Genomic DNA, 16,216 nt, shown 5'->3' on the forward strand with positions numbered 1-16,216 from the left:
GCACAGGCCAGGGTGAGTGGGCATGATCAGTGAGTGCTGAGTGGCTGGCACAGGCCAGGGTGAGTGGGCATGATCAGTGAGTGCTGAGTGGCTGGCACAGCCAGGATGAGTGGGCATGATCAGTGAGTGCTGAGTGGCTGGCACGGCCAGGGTGAGTGGGCATGATTAGTGAGTGCTGGGTGGCTGGCACGGCCAGGGTGAGTGGGCATGATTAGTGAGTGCTGGGTGGCTGGCACGGCCAGGATGAGTGTGTATGATCAGTGAGTGCTGGGTGGCTGGCACGGCCAGGATGAGTGGGCATGATCGGTGAGTGCTGGGTGGCTGGCACGGCCAGGGTGAGTGGGCATGATCAGTGAGTGCTGGGTGGCTGGCACGGCCAGGATGAATGGGCATGATCAGTGAGTGCTGGGTGGCTGGCACAGTCCAGGGTGAGTGGGCATGATCAGTGAGTGCTGGGTGGCTGGCACAGACCAGGATGAGTGGGCATGATCAGTGAGTGCTTGAGTGCTAGGTGGCCGGCACAGGCCAGGGTGAGTGGGCATGATTAGTGAGTGCTGGGTGGCTGGCACAGTCCAGGGTGAGTGGGCATGATCAGTGAGTGCTGGGTGGCTGGCACAGACCAGGATGAGTGGGCATGATCAGTGAGTGCTGGGTGGCTGGCACAGTCCAGGATGAGTGTGTATGATCAGTGAGTGCTGGGTGGCTGGCACGGCCAGGATGAGTGGGCATGATCGGTGAGTGCTGAGTGGCTGGCACGGCCAGGATGAGTGGGCATGATCGGTGAGTGCTGAGTGGCTGGCACAGGCCAGGATGAGTGTGTATGATCGGTGAGTGCTGAGTGGCTGGCACGGCCAGGATGAGTGGGCATGATCGGTGAGTGCTGAGTGGCTGGCACAGGCCAGGGTGAGTGGGCATGATTAGTGAGTGCTGGGTGGCTGGCACAGGCCAGGGTGAGTGGGCATGATTAGTGAGTGCTGGGTGGCTGGCACAGTCCAGGATGAGTGTGTATGATCAGTGAGTGCTGGGTGGCTGGCACAGGCTAGGGTGAGTGGGCATGATTAGTGAGTGCTGGGTGGCTGGCACGGCCAGGATGAGTGGGCATGATCAGTGAGTGCTGAGTGGCTGGCACAGGCCAGGGTGAGTGGGCATGATCAGTGAGTGCTCGGTGGTTGGCACAGGCCAGGGTGAGTGGGCATGATTAGTGAGTGCTGGGTGGCTGGCACAGGCCAGGGTGAGTGGGCATGATCAGTGAGTGCTCGGTGGTTGGCACAGGCCAGGGTGAGTGGGCATGATCAGTGAGTGCTGAGTGGCTGGCACAGGCCAGGTTGAGTGGGCATGATCAGTGAGTGCTCGGTGGTTGGCACAGGCCAGGGTGAGTGGGCATGATCAGTGAGTGCTCGGTGGTTGGCACAGGCCAGGGTGAGTGGGCATGATCAGTGAGTGCTGGGTGGCTGGCACAGGCCAGGGTGAGTGGGCATGATCAGTGAGTGCTGAGTGGCTGGCACAGGCCAGGATGAGCGGGCATGATCAGTGAGTGCTCGGTGGTTGGCACAGGCCAGGGTGAGTGGGCATGATCAGTGAGTGCTGGGTGGCTGGCACAGGCCAGGGTGAGTGGGCATGATCAGTGAGTGCTGGGTGGCTGGCACAGGCCAGGGTGAGTGGGCATGATCAGTGAGTGCTCGGTGGTTGGCACAGGCCAGGGTGAGTGGGCATGATCAGTGAGTGCTCGGTGGTTGGCACAGGCCAGGGTGAGTGGGCATGATCAGTGAGTGCTGGGTGGCTGGCACAGGCCAGGGTGAGTGTGCATGATCAGTGAGTGCTCGGTGGTTGGCACGGCCAGGATGAGTGGGCATGATCGGTGAGTGCTGAGTGGCTGGCACAGGCCAGGATGGGTGTGCATGATCAGTGAGTGCTGGGTGGCTGGCACAGGCCAGGGTGAGTGGGCATGATTAGTGAGTGCTGGGTGGCTGGCACAGGCCAGGGTGAGTGGGCATGATTAGTGAGTGCTGGGTGGCTGGCACAGGCCAGGGTGAGTGTGCATGATTAGTGAGTGCTGGGTGGCTGGCACAGGCCAGGGTGAGTGGGCATGATTAGTGAGTGCTGGGTGGCTGGCACAGGCCAGGGTGAGTGGGCATGATTAGTGAGTGCTGGGTGGCTGGCACAGGCCAGGGTGAGTGGGCATGATTAGTGAGTGCTGGGTGGCTGGCACAGGCCAGGGTGAGTGTGCATGATCAGTGAGTGCTGAGTGGCTGGCACAGGCCAGGGTGAGTGTGCATGATCAGTGAGTGCTGAGTGGCTGGCACGGCCAGGATGAGTGGGCATGATCAGTGAGTGCTGGGTGGCTGGCACAGGCCAGGGTGAGTGGGCATGATTAGTGAGTGCTGAGTGGCTGGCACAGGCCAGGGTGAGTGTGCATGATCAGTGAGTGCTGAGTGGCTGGCACAGGCCAGGGTGAGTGGGCATGATTAGTGAGTGCTGAGTGGCTGGCACAGGCCAGGGTGAGTGGGCATGATCAGTGAGTGCTCGGTGGCTGGCACAGGCCAGGGTGAGTGGGCATGATTAGTGAGTGCTGAGTGGCTGGCACAGGCCAGGATGAGTGTGTATGATCAGTGAGTGCTGCGTGGCTGGCACGGCCAGGATGAGTGGGCATGATCAGTGAGTGCTGGGTGGCTGGCACAGGCCAGGGTGAGTGGGCATGATCAGTGAGTGCTCGGTGGCTGGCACAGGCCAGGGTGAGTGGGCATGATTAGTGAGTGCTGAGTGGCTGGCACAGGCCAGGATGAGTGTGTATGATCAGTGAGTGCTGCGTGGCTGGCACGGCCAGGATGAGTGGGCATGATCAGTGAGTGCTGGGTGGCTGGCACAGGCCAGGGTGAGTGGGCATGATTAGTGAGTGCTGGGTGGCTGGCACAGTCCAGGGTGAGTGGGCATGATCAGTGAGTGCTGGGTGGCTGGCACGGCCAGGATGAGTGGGCATGATCAGTGAGTGCTGGGTGGCTGGCACGGCCAGGGTGAGTGGGCATGATCAGTGAGTGCTGGGTGGCTGGCACGGCCAGGATGAGTGGGCATGATTAGTGAGTGCTGGGTGGCTGGCACAGGCCAGGGTGAGTGGGCATGATCGGTGAGTGCTGAGTGGCTGGCACGGCCAGGATGAGTGGGCATGATTAGTGAGTGCTGGGTGGCTGGCACAGGCCAGGATGAGTGTGCATGATCAGTGAGTGCTGGGTGGCTGGCACAGTCCAGGGTGAGTGGGCATGATTAGTGAGTGCTGGGTGGCTGGCACAGGCCAGGGTGAGTGGGCATGATCGGTGAGTGCTGAGTGGCTGGCACGGCCAGGATGAGTGGGCATGATTAGTGAGTGCTGGGTGGCTGGCACAGGCCAGGATGAGTGTGCATGATCAGTGAGTGCTGGGTGGCTGGCACAGTCCAGGATGAGTGGGCATGATCAGTGAGTGCTGGGTGGCTGGCACAGGCCAGGGTGAGTGGGCATGATTAGTGAGTGCTGGGTGGCTGGCACAGTCCAGGATGAGTGGGCATGATCAGTGAGTGCTGGGTGGCTGGCACAGGCCAGGGTGAGTGTGCATGATCAGTGAGTGCTGGGTGGCTGGCACAGGCCAGGGTGAGTGTGCATGATCGGTGAGTGCTGAGTGGCTGGCACGGCCAGGATGAGTGGGCATGATCAGTGAGTGCTGGGTGGCTGGCACAGGCCAGGGTGAGTGTGCATGATTAGTGAGTGCTGGGTGGCTGGCACAGGCCAGGGTGAGTGGGCATGATTAGTGAGTGCTGGGTGGCTGGCACAGGCCAGGGTGAGTGGGCATGATCAGTGAGTGCTGGGTGGCTGGCACAGGCCAGGGTGAGTGGGCATGATCAGTGAGTGCTGGGTGGCTGGCACAGGCCAGGATGAGTGGGCATGATCAGTGAGTGCTGGGTGGCTGGCACAGGCCAGGGTGAGTGGGCATGATTAGTGAGTGCTGGGTGGCTGGCACAGTCCAGGATGAGTGGGCATGATCAGTGAGTGCTGGGTGGCTGGCACGGCCAGGATGAGTGGGCATGATTAGTGAGTGCTCGGTGGCTGGCACAGGCCAGGGTGAGTGGGCATGATCAGTGAGTGCTGGGTGGCTGGCACAGGCCAGGGTGAGTGTGCATGATCAGTGAGTGCTCGGTGGTTGGCACAGGCCAGGATGAGTGTGTATGATCGGTGAGTGCTGAGTGGCTGGCACGGCCAGGATGAGTGGGCATGATCAGTGAGTGCTGGGTGGCTGGCACAGGCCAGGGTGAGTGTGCATGATCAGTGAGTGCTGGGTGGCTGGCACAGTCCAGGATGAGTGGGCATGATCAGTGAGTGCTGGGTGGCTGGCACAGGCCAGGGTGAGTGGGCATGATTAGTGAGTGCTGGGTGGCTGGCACAGTCCAGGATGAGTGGGCATGATCAGTGAGTGCTGGGTGGCTGGCACAGTCCAGGATGAGTGTGCATGATCAGTGAGTGCTGGGTGGCTGGCACAGGCCAGGGTGAGTGTGCATGATCAGTGAGTGCTCGGTGGTTGGCACAGGCCAGGATGAGTGGGCATGATCAGTGAGTGCTGGGTGGCTGGCACAGTCCAGGATGAGTGGGCATGATCAGTGAGTGCTGGGTGGCTGGCACAGTCCAGGATGAGTGGGCATGATCAGTGAGTGCTGGGTGGCTGGCACAGGCCAGGGTGAGTGGGCATGATTAGTGAGTGCTGAGTGGCTGGCACAGGCCAGGATGGGTGGGCATGATCAGTGGGTGCTGAGTGTCAGGCAAAGGCCAGGATGGGTGGGCATGATCAGTGGGTGCTGGGTGGCTGGCACAGGTCAGGATGGGTGGGCATGAACAGTGGGTGCTGGGTGGCTGGCACAGGCCAGGATGGGTGGGCATGATCAGTGACTGCTTGCTGGCTGGCACAGGCCAGGATGAGTGGGCATGATCAGTGAGTGCTGGGTGGCTGGCACAGGCCAGGATGGGTGGGCATGATCAGTGAGTGCTGGGTGGCTGGCACAGGCCAGGGTGAGTGGGCATGATTAGTGAGTGCTGGGTGGCCGGCACAGGCCAGGGTGAGTGGGCATGATTAGTGAGTGCTGGGTGGCTGGCACAGGCCAGGGTGAGTGTGCATGATCAGTGAGTGCTGGGTGGCTGGCACAGGCCAGGGTGAGTGGGCATGATCAGTGAGTGCTGAGTGGCTGGCACAGGCCAGGGTGAGTGGGCATGATCAGTGAGTGCTGAGTGGCTGGTACAGCCAGGATGAGTGGGCATGATCAGTGAGTGCTGAGTGGCTGGCACGGCCAGGGTGAGTGGGCATGATTAGTGAGTGCTGGGTGGCTGGCACAGGCCAGGGTGAGTGTGCATGATCAGTGAGTGCTGGGTGGCTGGCACAGGCCAGGGTGAGTGGGCATGATCAGTGAGTGCTGAGTGGCTGGCACAGCCAGGATGAGTGGGCATGATCAGTGAGTGCTGAGTGGCTGGCACGGCCAGGATGAGTGGGCATGATCAGTGAGTGCTGAGTGGCTGGCACGGCCAGGATGAATGGGCATGATCAGTGAGTGCTGGGTGGCTGGCACAGTCCAGGATGAGTGGGCATGATTAGTGAGTGCTGGGTGGCTGGCACGGCCAGGGTGAGTGGGCATGATCAGTGAGTGCTGGGTGGCTGGCACAGGCCAGGGTGAGTGGGCATGATCAGTGAGTGCTGGGTGGCTGGCACAGTCCAGGATGAATGGGCATGATCAGTGAGTGCTGGGTGGCTGGCACGGCCAGGGTGAGTGGGCATGATCAGTGAGTGCTGGGTGGCTGGCACAGGCCAGGGTGAGTGGGCATGATCAGTGAGTGCTGAGTGGCTGGCACAGGCCAGGGTGAGTGGGCATGATCAGTGAGTGCTCGGTGGCTGGCACAGGCCAGGATGAGTGGGCATGATTAGTGAGTGCTGGGTGGCTGGCACAGGCCAGGGTGAGTGTGCATGATCGGTGAGTGCTGGGTGGCTGGCACAGGCCAGGGTGAGTGGGCATGATCAGTGAGTGCTGAGTGGCTGGCACAGCCAGGATGAGTGGGCATGATTGATGAGTGCTGGGTGGCACAGTCCAGGATGGGTGAGCACGATCAGTGAGTGCTCGGTGGCTGGCACAGGCCAGGATGAGTGAGCATGATCAGTGAGTGCTCGGTGGCTGGCACAGGCCAGGATGAGTGAGCATGATCAGTGAGTGCTCGGTGGCTGGCACAGTCCAGGATGGGTGGGCATGACCAGTAAGTGCTCGGTGGCTGGCACAGGCCAGGATGAGTGAGCACGATCAGTGAGCGCTCGGTGGCTGGCACAGGCCAGGTTGAGTGGGCATGATTAGTGAGTGCTGGGTGGCTGGCACAGGCCAGGGTGAGTGGGCATGATCAGTGAGTGCTGGGTGGCTGGCACAGTCCAGGATGAGTGTGCATGATTAGTGAGTGCTGGGTGGCTGGCACAGGCCAGGATGGGTGGGCATGACCAGTAAGTGCTCGGTGGCTGGCACAGGCCAGGATGAGTGAGCACGATCAGTGAGCGCTCGGTGGCTGGCACAGGCCAGGTTGAGTGGGCATGATTAGTGAGTGCTGGGTGGCTGGCACAGGCCAGGGTGAGTGGGCATGATCAGTGAGTGCTGGGTGGCTGGCACAGTCCAGGATGAGTGTGCATGATCAGTGAGTGCTCGGTGGCTGGCACAGTCCAGGATGGGTGGGCATGACCAGTAAGTGCTCGGTGGCTGGCACAGGCCAGGATGAGTGAGCACGATCAGTGAGCGCTCGGTGGCTGGCACAGGCCAGGTTGAGTGGGCATGATTAGTGAGTGCTGGGTGGCTGGCACAGGCCAGGGTGAGTGGGCATGATCAGTGAGTGCTGGGTGGCTGGCACAGTCCAGGATGAGTGTGCATGATTAGTGAGTGCTGGGTGGCTGGCACAGGCCAGGGTGAGTGGGCATGATTAGTGAGTGCTGGGTGGCTGGCACAGGCCAGGGTGAGTGGGCATGATCAGTGAGTGCTGGGTGGCTGGCACAGGCTAGGGTGAGTGGGCATGATTAGTGAGTGCTGGGTGGCTGGCACAGTCCAGGATGGGTGTGCATGATCAGTGAGTGCTGGGTGGCTGGCACAGGCCAGGGTGAGTGGGCATGATCGGTGAGTGCTGGGTGGCTGGCACAGGCTAGGGTGAGTGGGCATGATTAGTGAGTGCTGGGTGGCTGGCACGGCCAGGATGAGTGGGCATGATCAGTGAGTGCTGGGTGGCTGGCACAGGCCAGGGTGAGTGGGCATGATTAGTGAGTGCTGGGTGGCTGGCACGGCCAGGATGATTGGGCATGATCAGTGAGTGCTGGGTGGCTGGCACAGGCCAGGGTGAGTGGGCATGATCGGTGAGTGCTGAGTGGCTGGCACGGCCAGGATGAGTGGGCATGATCGGTGAGTGCTGAGTGGCTGGCACGGCCAGGATGAGTGGGCATGATCAGTGAGTGCTGAGTGGCTGGCACAGGCCAGGGTGAGTGGGCATGATTAGTGAGTGCTGGGTGGCTGGCACAGGCCAGGGTGAGTGGGCATGATTAGTGAGTGCTGGGTGGCTGGCACGGCCAGGATGATTGGGCATGATCAGTGAGTGCTGGGTGCTGGCACTGGCCAGGATGGGTGTGCATGATCGGTGAGTGCTGGGTGGCTGGCACAGGCCAGGAGGAGTGGGCATGATCGGTGAGTGCTCGTTGACTGGCACAGGCCAGGATGCGAGAAGTGGACATGATCCCTTTTGTGGCAGGAGCTCACTCCTTCTTACTATCAGTGCCGCTCTCTTACTCAATCCTTCATAAATCCATTTGCAAGTCACTCACCCGTCCATGTAGTCACATACTCATTCATCCATTCATCGGTCTAACCCCGCATGCGAACTCACCAGTTATTAAAGGTGCAGGCTAGAGAGTTTAGCTTCAATCAATCAATCAAGACATTCGTAAAGCGCGCTACTCACCCGTGAGGGTCTCAAGGCACTGGGGGGTGAGGTGGGGGTTGGGGGGGGCGGTTTGCTGCTACTGCTCGAACTGCCAGGTCTTGAGTAGCCTCCTGAAGGTTACTAGGTCTTCGGTCTGCTGTAGGAGGATGGGGAGGGTGTTGATTTGGCGGCGAGGTAGAAGAAGGAGCTGCCGCGGGTGGTCGCTCTCCGGATGCAGGGGACGGTGGCGAGGTCGGCGGAGCGGAGCTGGCAGATTGGGGTGTAGAAGGCGAGTCGTTTGTTGAGGTATGCTGGTCCGGTGTTGTGGAGTGCTTTGTGTGCGTGGGTGAGGAGCTTGAAGGTGATTCTCTTTTGACGGGAAGCCAGTGCAGGTCTCTCAGGTGGGGTGTGATGTGGCTGTGGCGAGGGATGTCGAGGATCAGGCGTGCAGAGGCATTCTCTATGCATTGCAGTTGTTTCAGCAGTTTGGCCGGGGCTCTAGCGTAGAGGGCGTTTCTGTAGTCGTCTGCTGCTGACAAGGGCCTGGGTGGCCGTTCTTCTGGTGTCGGTGGGGATCCACCTGTAGATCTTTCGGAGCAGGTAGAGGATGTTGAATCAGGAGGATGAGATGGCGTTGACTTGCTTGGTCATGAAGAGTGTTGAATCGAATCCCAGGTTGCGTGCGTGGTCGGTGGGTGTCGGTGCTGCTCCCAGGACAGTCGGCCACCAGGAGTTGTCCCAGGCTGAAGGGGTGGCTCTGTCTTGTCCAAGTTCAGCTTCATCCAGTTGGCGACTGCTTTCATTCCTTCGTGGATGTTGGTTTTGGCGGTGAGAGGGTCCTTGGTGAGTGAGAGGATTAGCTGGGTGTTGTCGGCTTAGGAGATGATGTTGAGGTTGTGCAGTCTGGCGACGTGGACGAGTGGGTCATGTAGATGTTGAACAACGTCAGGCTGAGGGAGGATCCTTGGAGTATGCCGCAGATGATCTTGGTGGCTTTGGATCGGAAGGGAGGGAGGCGGACGGTCTGTGCTCTGCCGGAGAGGAAGGAAGTGGTCCAGTCCAGTGCTTTACCTCGGGTTCCTGCATCGTGGAGGCGAGTGCATAGGGTGCGGTGGCAGACTGTGTCGAAAGCGGCTGATAGGTCCAGGAGGATGAGGGCCTCGCCGTTATCCAGCAGGGCCCTGATGTCATCGGTAGCGGCGATGAGGGCCGTTTTGGTGCTTTAGTTGCTGCGGAACCCGGACTGGGACGGGTCCAGGATGTTGTTCTCCTCGAGGTAGCCGGTCAGCTGTTCGTTGACAGTTTTCTCGATGACCTTCGTCGGGAACGAGAGCAGGGAGATGGGCCGGAAGTTCTTGAGGTCCCTCGGGTCTGCATTGGGTTTCTTGAGCAGGGCGTTGATTTCGGCATGCCTCCAGCTCTCCAGGAAGGTCGCAGTATCGAAGAAAATGTTGATGGCCTTGCGGAGGTGGGGTGCGATGGTGGCGCTGGCTTTGTTGAAGATGTGGTGAGGGCACGGGTCTGCTGGGGAGCCGAAGTGGATGGTGCTCATGATTTTGATGGTGTCGTCGTCGTTGATGTTAGTCCAGGTGAGCAGGGGGTCGCTGTGGGTGGTGGCTGTGGGGTCCGAGGTGTCGTTAGCTTGCGAGGTGGTCTGGTTGTCGAAGCTGTTGTGGATGTCTGGGATCCAGCGGTGGAAGAAGGAGGCGAGGGAGTTGCACAGGTCTTGCGATGGTGGGATGTCGTTCGTGTTGGAGCTGGGGTTGGAGAGTTCCTTCACAATGTTGAAGAGCTCTTTGCTGTTGTGAGCGTTGTTGTCGAGGCGGTCGTTGAAGGAGGTCTTTTTGGCGGATCTGATGAGGTGATGGTGTTGGCGCATGTTGTTCTTGTGGGCTGCATGGTTCTCCAATGTTTGTTTGCGGTGCCATTTCTTCTCCAATTTTCGGCAGTTTTGTTTTGAGGTCTGGAGGTCTGCGGTGAACCAGCTTGGTGCGTCTGTTGGTGGGATTCTTGACCGGGGCGATGGTGTTGGCACAGTCGTCGATCCAGTGTCTGAGGTTGCTGGCGGCGGCGTTGGGGTCGGCGGGTGGACTCCCGGCAAGGGTGGTGGTTTGCTGGTCTTCCACATTGCTTCTTACTGTATGTGTAATATGAAAGTGTGTGTATGAGGAGGACCCACTCTTTCCTGTCGCGGTCGCTTGTGAATAGCAGAGTCGATGCAGGAGGTGAAACGCCGTGAGTAGGTAGAACCCATAAAAAGTACCTGATGCGACCTGCTGTTGGAACCTTTAAAGGAGTCTTCGGTGCTGAGGTTGCCTCTGCAGTTTTCCAAGTATTCTGCGGAGCTTAAGGTTTGAGAGAGTCTTTCCAATCTTTCCCCTCCAAGGCTGATTTTGACCGGATGGTGGTTTTCCTTTTGGTCATACTGAGACTAGGAGGATCGACCTGACCTCCGTCGTTTGTCTTGTTTAGTTGTTGTAGTTCCCTGGGAGAGTGTTACATACAGCTTGGTATGTGGGAAGGCTAAGGATGACTTAGAGTTTGCGGGAGGGCTTTAGAAATCTTGAGGGTAATGAGGTTAGGGTACAACAGGCAGAGAGCTGTATTCCACCCAGCAGGCGGGACTAGGTAGGGGAGTTTCCCCTTTCTGCAAGCCTTATTCAGATCTACTTCCGCAGGCTCGGGGCTCAACGAACATGCAGTGGAAATCTGGCCACTGCTGGCCTTTGGCCTTCCCCCTTTGGCTCTTACCGAGGTTCTGCAGCTCTCTAGGTCGCACTCTGTGCTCCCGTGCTCTCGCTCTCCTTTTGAGCACCCTTTTGCCGCTTGCTAGGGTTGATTAAATAAAATCCAGTATTTTGTAAAGCGCGATGCGCTGGCAGCGGGTCCTTAGGGTGCTCCAGCTGCTCCTTTGCCACCTCCTTTGATCTTAGGGGGTGGGGGGTCTGCCTTTGTGGTTGCTCCTCCCCTTCACCTCTGCCTTGTGCAATTCCTTGGGCACTGGGGAGAGCAGGTGTGGCTCAAGCTGTTGGCGGCTGTTAATGTTCTATGCCACCTCGGCCCCCGTTACATTTGGGCGTTCACTGCACTCCAGGCAAGGCACTAGCGCTGCTTGCCAATTCTCGTTCACGCTCTCTCTGTCGCTGATCCTGGTGCACACAGTCGGCATAGACTCCTCTCCTGGTAGAGCCACCTTCCGCCACTAAGAACATCCTCACCCAGTGAGGTCCTCCAGAAGCTCCACTCCTCCTCTTCCGGATGGGCGAATAAAAGCGTTCAGATTGTATTCCCTGCTTTTTGCCAGTTCCTCAAAGTGCTTTCCATGCAGATGACTTGCTTCTGTTTTACCTCTCCTTCAGCCGCTCTTTCGTGTTTCTCTTCTCCTCCTAAGTCTCTTCCTTTTTCTCTGACACCTAGTGCTGACGGAGGATGGCTTCACAGACAACCCTGCCTACAGATGCCTGGTTGCTGAACTCCCCTCAGGACAGACAAGCAAAGAAGGTAATGAACATCATTCATTCCATGGTACCTTGATTTTTGATGAGAAATAGACCAGGGCAATTCAACAAAGGTCAAAGGGCTGCCAGAGAGTGAGAAACTGTGGGTGGAGAGAGCAGGGCATGTGAGTGAGCTCGAGTGTGTTAGAGGAAACCGAAAGCTGCATCTTCTCACTTCAACATTTACTAAATGTCCCAACTTTCTACACTTCTAGCTTCACAGTATGGTTTGTTTGCAACATCATACCAGTGAGTGAATATTGGAAAAGAAAAAAAAAGATAAAGTTTGGCTGACTTGTTTCAAACCCTTTCCTCACTGTTAATTGTTGCTCTTCCTCAGGTTTCAGCATTGTTGGCCATGCCATGTTTGTCTTCAGCTACAGTAGCTGGAAGGGTCGCATTGTCTACCTGGAAGACATCTACGTCATGCCAGAATTCAGAGGTAGGAACAGGATGGGGAGCATGTGGCACGAATGGTCAGCGTTATGTTCTCGAAAGAGCAAGCTCGCATGAAATAGCGAGTTCATGGATACACTCATTATTGCAACAAAAAGCAAGGCCACATCTTCTATATGAATGCATGTACACTTCAAACACAGTCAGGATCCGAGCATTCCAGTGGCCTGCTGCATCATATTTTTTCTTTCTTTTATGTGCCTGCTCTTCCTCAGAGATAACACATTTGACAAATGTGTGTGTATGATGTAAATGCTGTGAGAAGTGTCATGAGCTGAGAATGAACGCAGAGCAGTGAATGAAGTCTTTGCTCCTGGTATTGTGTCCAGCATGCACCATGATATGGTTCTTTCTGCTGGGAGCAATCCTGTAACGCAGGCTTCCGTAACAAGAAGTAACACTCCTGAAACTTAAAAGTTGCGCCCTCCCTCACTATAGACTTACACCTTGTTATTTCTACACCCTTGTCCCCTAAACTCCATGGCATTGGATTCTATCTCATATGGTGGTCATGTAAAAGTGGACTCTTAGCAAGGTTATCATGTCGTTTTGTTGCATGTGCTGCTGTAGGTCACTCCTGTCAGCTAGTGTTGGGCTCAGAGTTTGCATATAGCTTTCCTTCGAAGAAGGAATTTCAGTTTTTCCGCTTTGAGGTGACCCATCATACCTTCCCTGAAACCCACAATGCAGCAGGATACAGACTGCACTAGATTGTTTTTTTTCTGCCATTGGGTTTGGACATTTCCACAGCTCACAACCCCTGTGCACCAAAAGACATTACTCTTGGCGCTGCACAATATGAACACCTTCAACCAAGACACTGAGCATTGAAACAGAAAACATCAAGACAACATCGCTACAACCACCATGTCGAAACCAAATTGTTTGACGAGCCTGGGACCAGCTCATATAAAAAGGACTAGTATAGGCGAGGGAATGTAAAACACACCAGGTTAATGTTTCTCTTGACATAACAGCAAATTCTTGTGGTCAGACCAGCATTCCAAATCTATATCGTTCACAATAAGGCAATCTGTTTGGCCTTCAGATCAAAACAATCAGTCCGTACCAAAAGGACAGTCGCTGGGCCCATTATATCACGATGCAGCACCATGACTCTGCAGAGTCTACATATACTGTGGTCGCTGAGGATGACAGTGAACTAAAATCTGACGTTGAAAGGGCGGGTTCATCTGGTAGCGCAGACGGCCAACAGGACAGAAGCTGGGAGCATTATTCCTTGATGCAGCACCAGGGCTCTGCTGGGTCTCCATCTGCCGTGGTCTCCTGTGACGTCGATGGACTATGTTCCGACACCAAAGAACAGGTTTATCTGGTAGCACAGATATCAAACAGAGGAGAAGCAATGTATCCCCCTTGCAATGACTGTGACTAAAAGTTTGGGGGCCCACACCGTGGACCTCAGTAGGACACTAGTCATGGTCAAGAGGAGTCCTTCCTCCGGAGATTGACCACCAAAGAAGCATTGGCTCCAGGTCAAGGATTGGCCCTGACAGCACCATGCCTTTGCTGAAGGAACTACCTATAAAAAATGATTACCAATTTTTTTTATTTAATGCGATTTTATATAGCGCGAACATTAGCCGAAGGTGTCAGAGCGCCTTATATAAGAACTAGTTGCGATACATAAGGACTTAGGATTACATGAGTTACATAAAAGATACAAACAGAAAAAAATGCAAATGTACAAGTTGTAAAGTCACTCAAGGAAGAGATACAAACAGAAAAATTGCAGATGTACAAGTTGTAAAGTCACTCAAGGAAGAGATACAAATGGATAAACTCTAAGAATCACATAGGAATGGTAGTGAGAACCAAAAAAGTCCCTCGATGCTCGATGAAGCTTGACACTGAAAAATCCAGCCTTGAGTCTGAGAGGACACTGAGCCAGCGTTGGCATCGAAGTTGATGACAAAACAGACTTCGACCTCCGAAACTGAAGAGGGTGAGCAACCTGAACACAGACTCATTACCATATATACTGATCCCCCGACAGGGCATATAGTAGCACAACCGCTTTCCACTACTAATCCTACGCACAAGAAGTGGATGCTAACATTTGCAGAGCAACCTTTTAAGATATTAGGGCATACTCCTTCCCCAAAATTAAGCAGCCAGATAAAGTGCCATTTACACCATGAACAGACTAGACCATGCCACCCACACCTCTCCTTAAATGTCTCCAGCACATCCATTTATACAGACTATGACCAGCACAGAGTCGCAGAACCACTGCCACTTTCTGGGGATACAGACATCATGGCCAGCAAGATGATACTTGGTAGGATTATAGAGCAGATCCATAGGATGTCCCTATGTTTCATCTTGACTCAAGTAAATCTTCACCTCCAGATGGTACACCTGCATGTAACACAGCTAATAATATTAAGGAAAGTTTGGGATTACCTGAATATCCTTTATGTACCTGGACAATAGAACTGTATGTTCGAGGCATATGAGCTGCAGATACTACACTATGCATTAGATCGCCACCTGGTGTTGGGCTCGGATGATTGCATGTTGTTGTCGTCTTAGAAGAAGTATTTTGTAGTCACAAGATAGGTGACTCCTGCCTTGGACGATAGTGCGCATGGGCATCGGCTCCATCCTTAGATAGTTTTTTTCCGCCACTGGGCTCGGATGAAAGTTTTCCGCTCCGGCTAGAAATCGACTTTTCAAGCACTTCGAAGCGCAAAAGATTTCTCAAAACTCTTCAAATTAACTTCGATACCGACTACCATCGTTTCGATTCCATCAGCCCGATTCCGGTCGTCGACGCGGGCCGTTGGGCCTATCCATGCCGTGAGGCCTACACCTTATGGAAAGAACGCCATTTAAGAAATGCCCCGGGTGTGGAGCAAAGTTTCCAGGCAGTGACCACCACGAGCTCTGCAACCTTGCTTATCGTTAGAACACGATGAATCCAGCTTTACAGCCTGTGTGTCCTTTCGATCCCAAAAAACCATCAGAGATCGGAGGGCCCGTCGACACGACATGCAGAGATCACCTCCGGAACCGGTGGATATCTTCGATGAGGAGGTTCTGCTCGTTCCCGAAGAGGATTCAGATGATCTCCAGATCGTATCAGAGGCAGACGGCTCAGATGACTCCATACCATCGAGTCAGCGCGTGAGTACTACTGCCCCGGCACCACACACAGCACCCAGATTGAAGGCAAAGGTCAACACTCTGCCTCCGGGGCCCAGTCGCGACCGAAAAACCACTTTGACAGCTCCGCCATCGAGCTCCGAAGAATCTAACTAAGCCTTCCGGTACCTCGGTACCAAGCAAGCCGCATGTGCCGATCCCACTAGCTCCCTCGGCACCGAAACCGAAAGAAGTCTCGGCTCCGAAACCGTTGACTTCTAAAGACAAGGGTACGAAGCCAGTGTCCGACTCCTCGAAGCTGAGGAGACCAGCTTCCACTCCGAAGACATCGTCTTCGATACAGAAACCGACAAGGCCTGATTCCGATGCGTCCAAAGCCTCGAAACAGCCTATGACACCGAAAACAACACCCTTGGTGTCAAAAATTACTCCAAAGGACACTGTAACAACTCCTAAGGCTAAAGACAAGCAGCAACCTCGCCCGGTACCGAAAAAATCAGCGCCGACAAAGGTTTCTCAAGCAGAAGAACTTTTGCAGCCAGATCCTCTGCAAAAGAAGATCTACATCGACCCCAAGACAGGTCAGGTGTCCACCACACCACATAAGAAGAGGAAGGCAGATGAAACATCCACTCCTGTGGTTCCTGCCAAGAAGAAGGACTCTGCCACATCCCCTATGCATCCTTCTTCACCTATACTTCCTTCTCCTTAATCTCCTGCTCCTCTTAACAATTCACCACAGATTTCTCCTTCACATTCTCCTCTTTTGTCACCACACTCACCTCAAAGTGTTGGTGAGTATAGTTTAGGAGGAGGGATAGACCCAGATAAGCCTTTCCCATACCCTACAGGTGACACAGTCTGGGAGTACCCAAACCCACAGGATATACCAGACATTCCTGACCCACAGTCATACCCATCAAAGCCTTCTCCCCCAGAAGATAACATTGGATTTGGGCACCTATTAAACAGAGCTGCCATTTACCCTGGGGTCACTATGCACTCTGACGAGGCAGAGAAAGATTTCCTATTAGATACATTTGAACAATCACAGAGATCTGTTCAAATTCTCCCGATGATTAAAGGGGTCATCAAACCTGCTCTAGAAATTTTTAAAGACCCTGTACGTACTAGGATTTTAAACCCTAGGATTGAGAAAAAATATAGGCCTGCACCTGCAGATCCAGCCTACATT

The 16,216-nt window shown here is 55.3% G+C and overlaps 1 protein-coding gene across 1 annotated transcript in view; it reads left to right on the forward strand.

Moving 5' to 3' along the window:
- LOC147678697 (thialysine N-epsilon-acetyltransferase-like) overlaps nucleotides 1-16,216 on the forward strand; it is a 66,883-nt gene that overhangs the window by 40,788 nt on the left and 9,879 nt on the right. The window contains exons 3-4 of the mRNA XM_086946150.1: nucleotides 11,357-11,440; nucleotides 11,777-11,878. Coding sequence (XP_086802276.1) covers nucleotides 11,357-11,440; nucleotides 11,777-11,878 — 186 coding nt within the window. The remainder of the gene's footprint in view (nucleotides 1-11,356; nucleotides 11,441-11,776; nucleotides 11,879-16,216) is intronic.

Source organism: Lissotriton vulgaris, chromosome 12 (genome assembly GCF_964263255.1).
Source record: "Lissotriton vulgaris chromosome 12, aLisVul1.2, whole genome shotgun sequence".
NCBI classification, from domain to species: Eukaryota; Metazoa; Chordata; class Amphibia; order Caudata; family Salamandridae; genus Lissotriton; species Lissotriton vulgaris.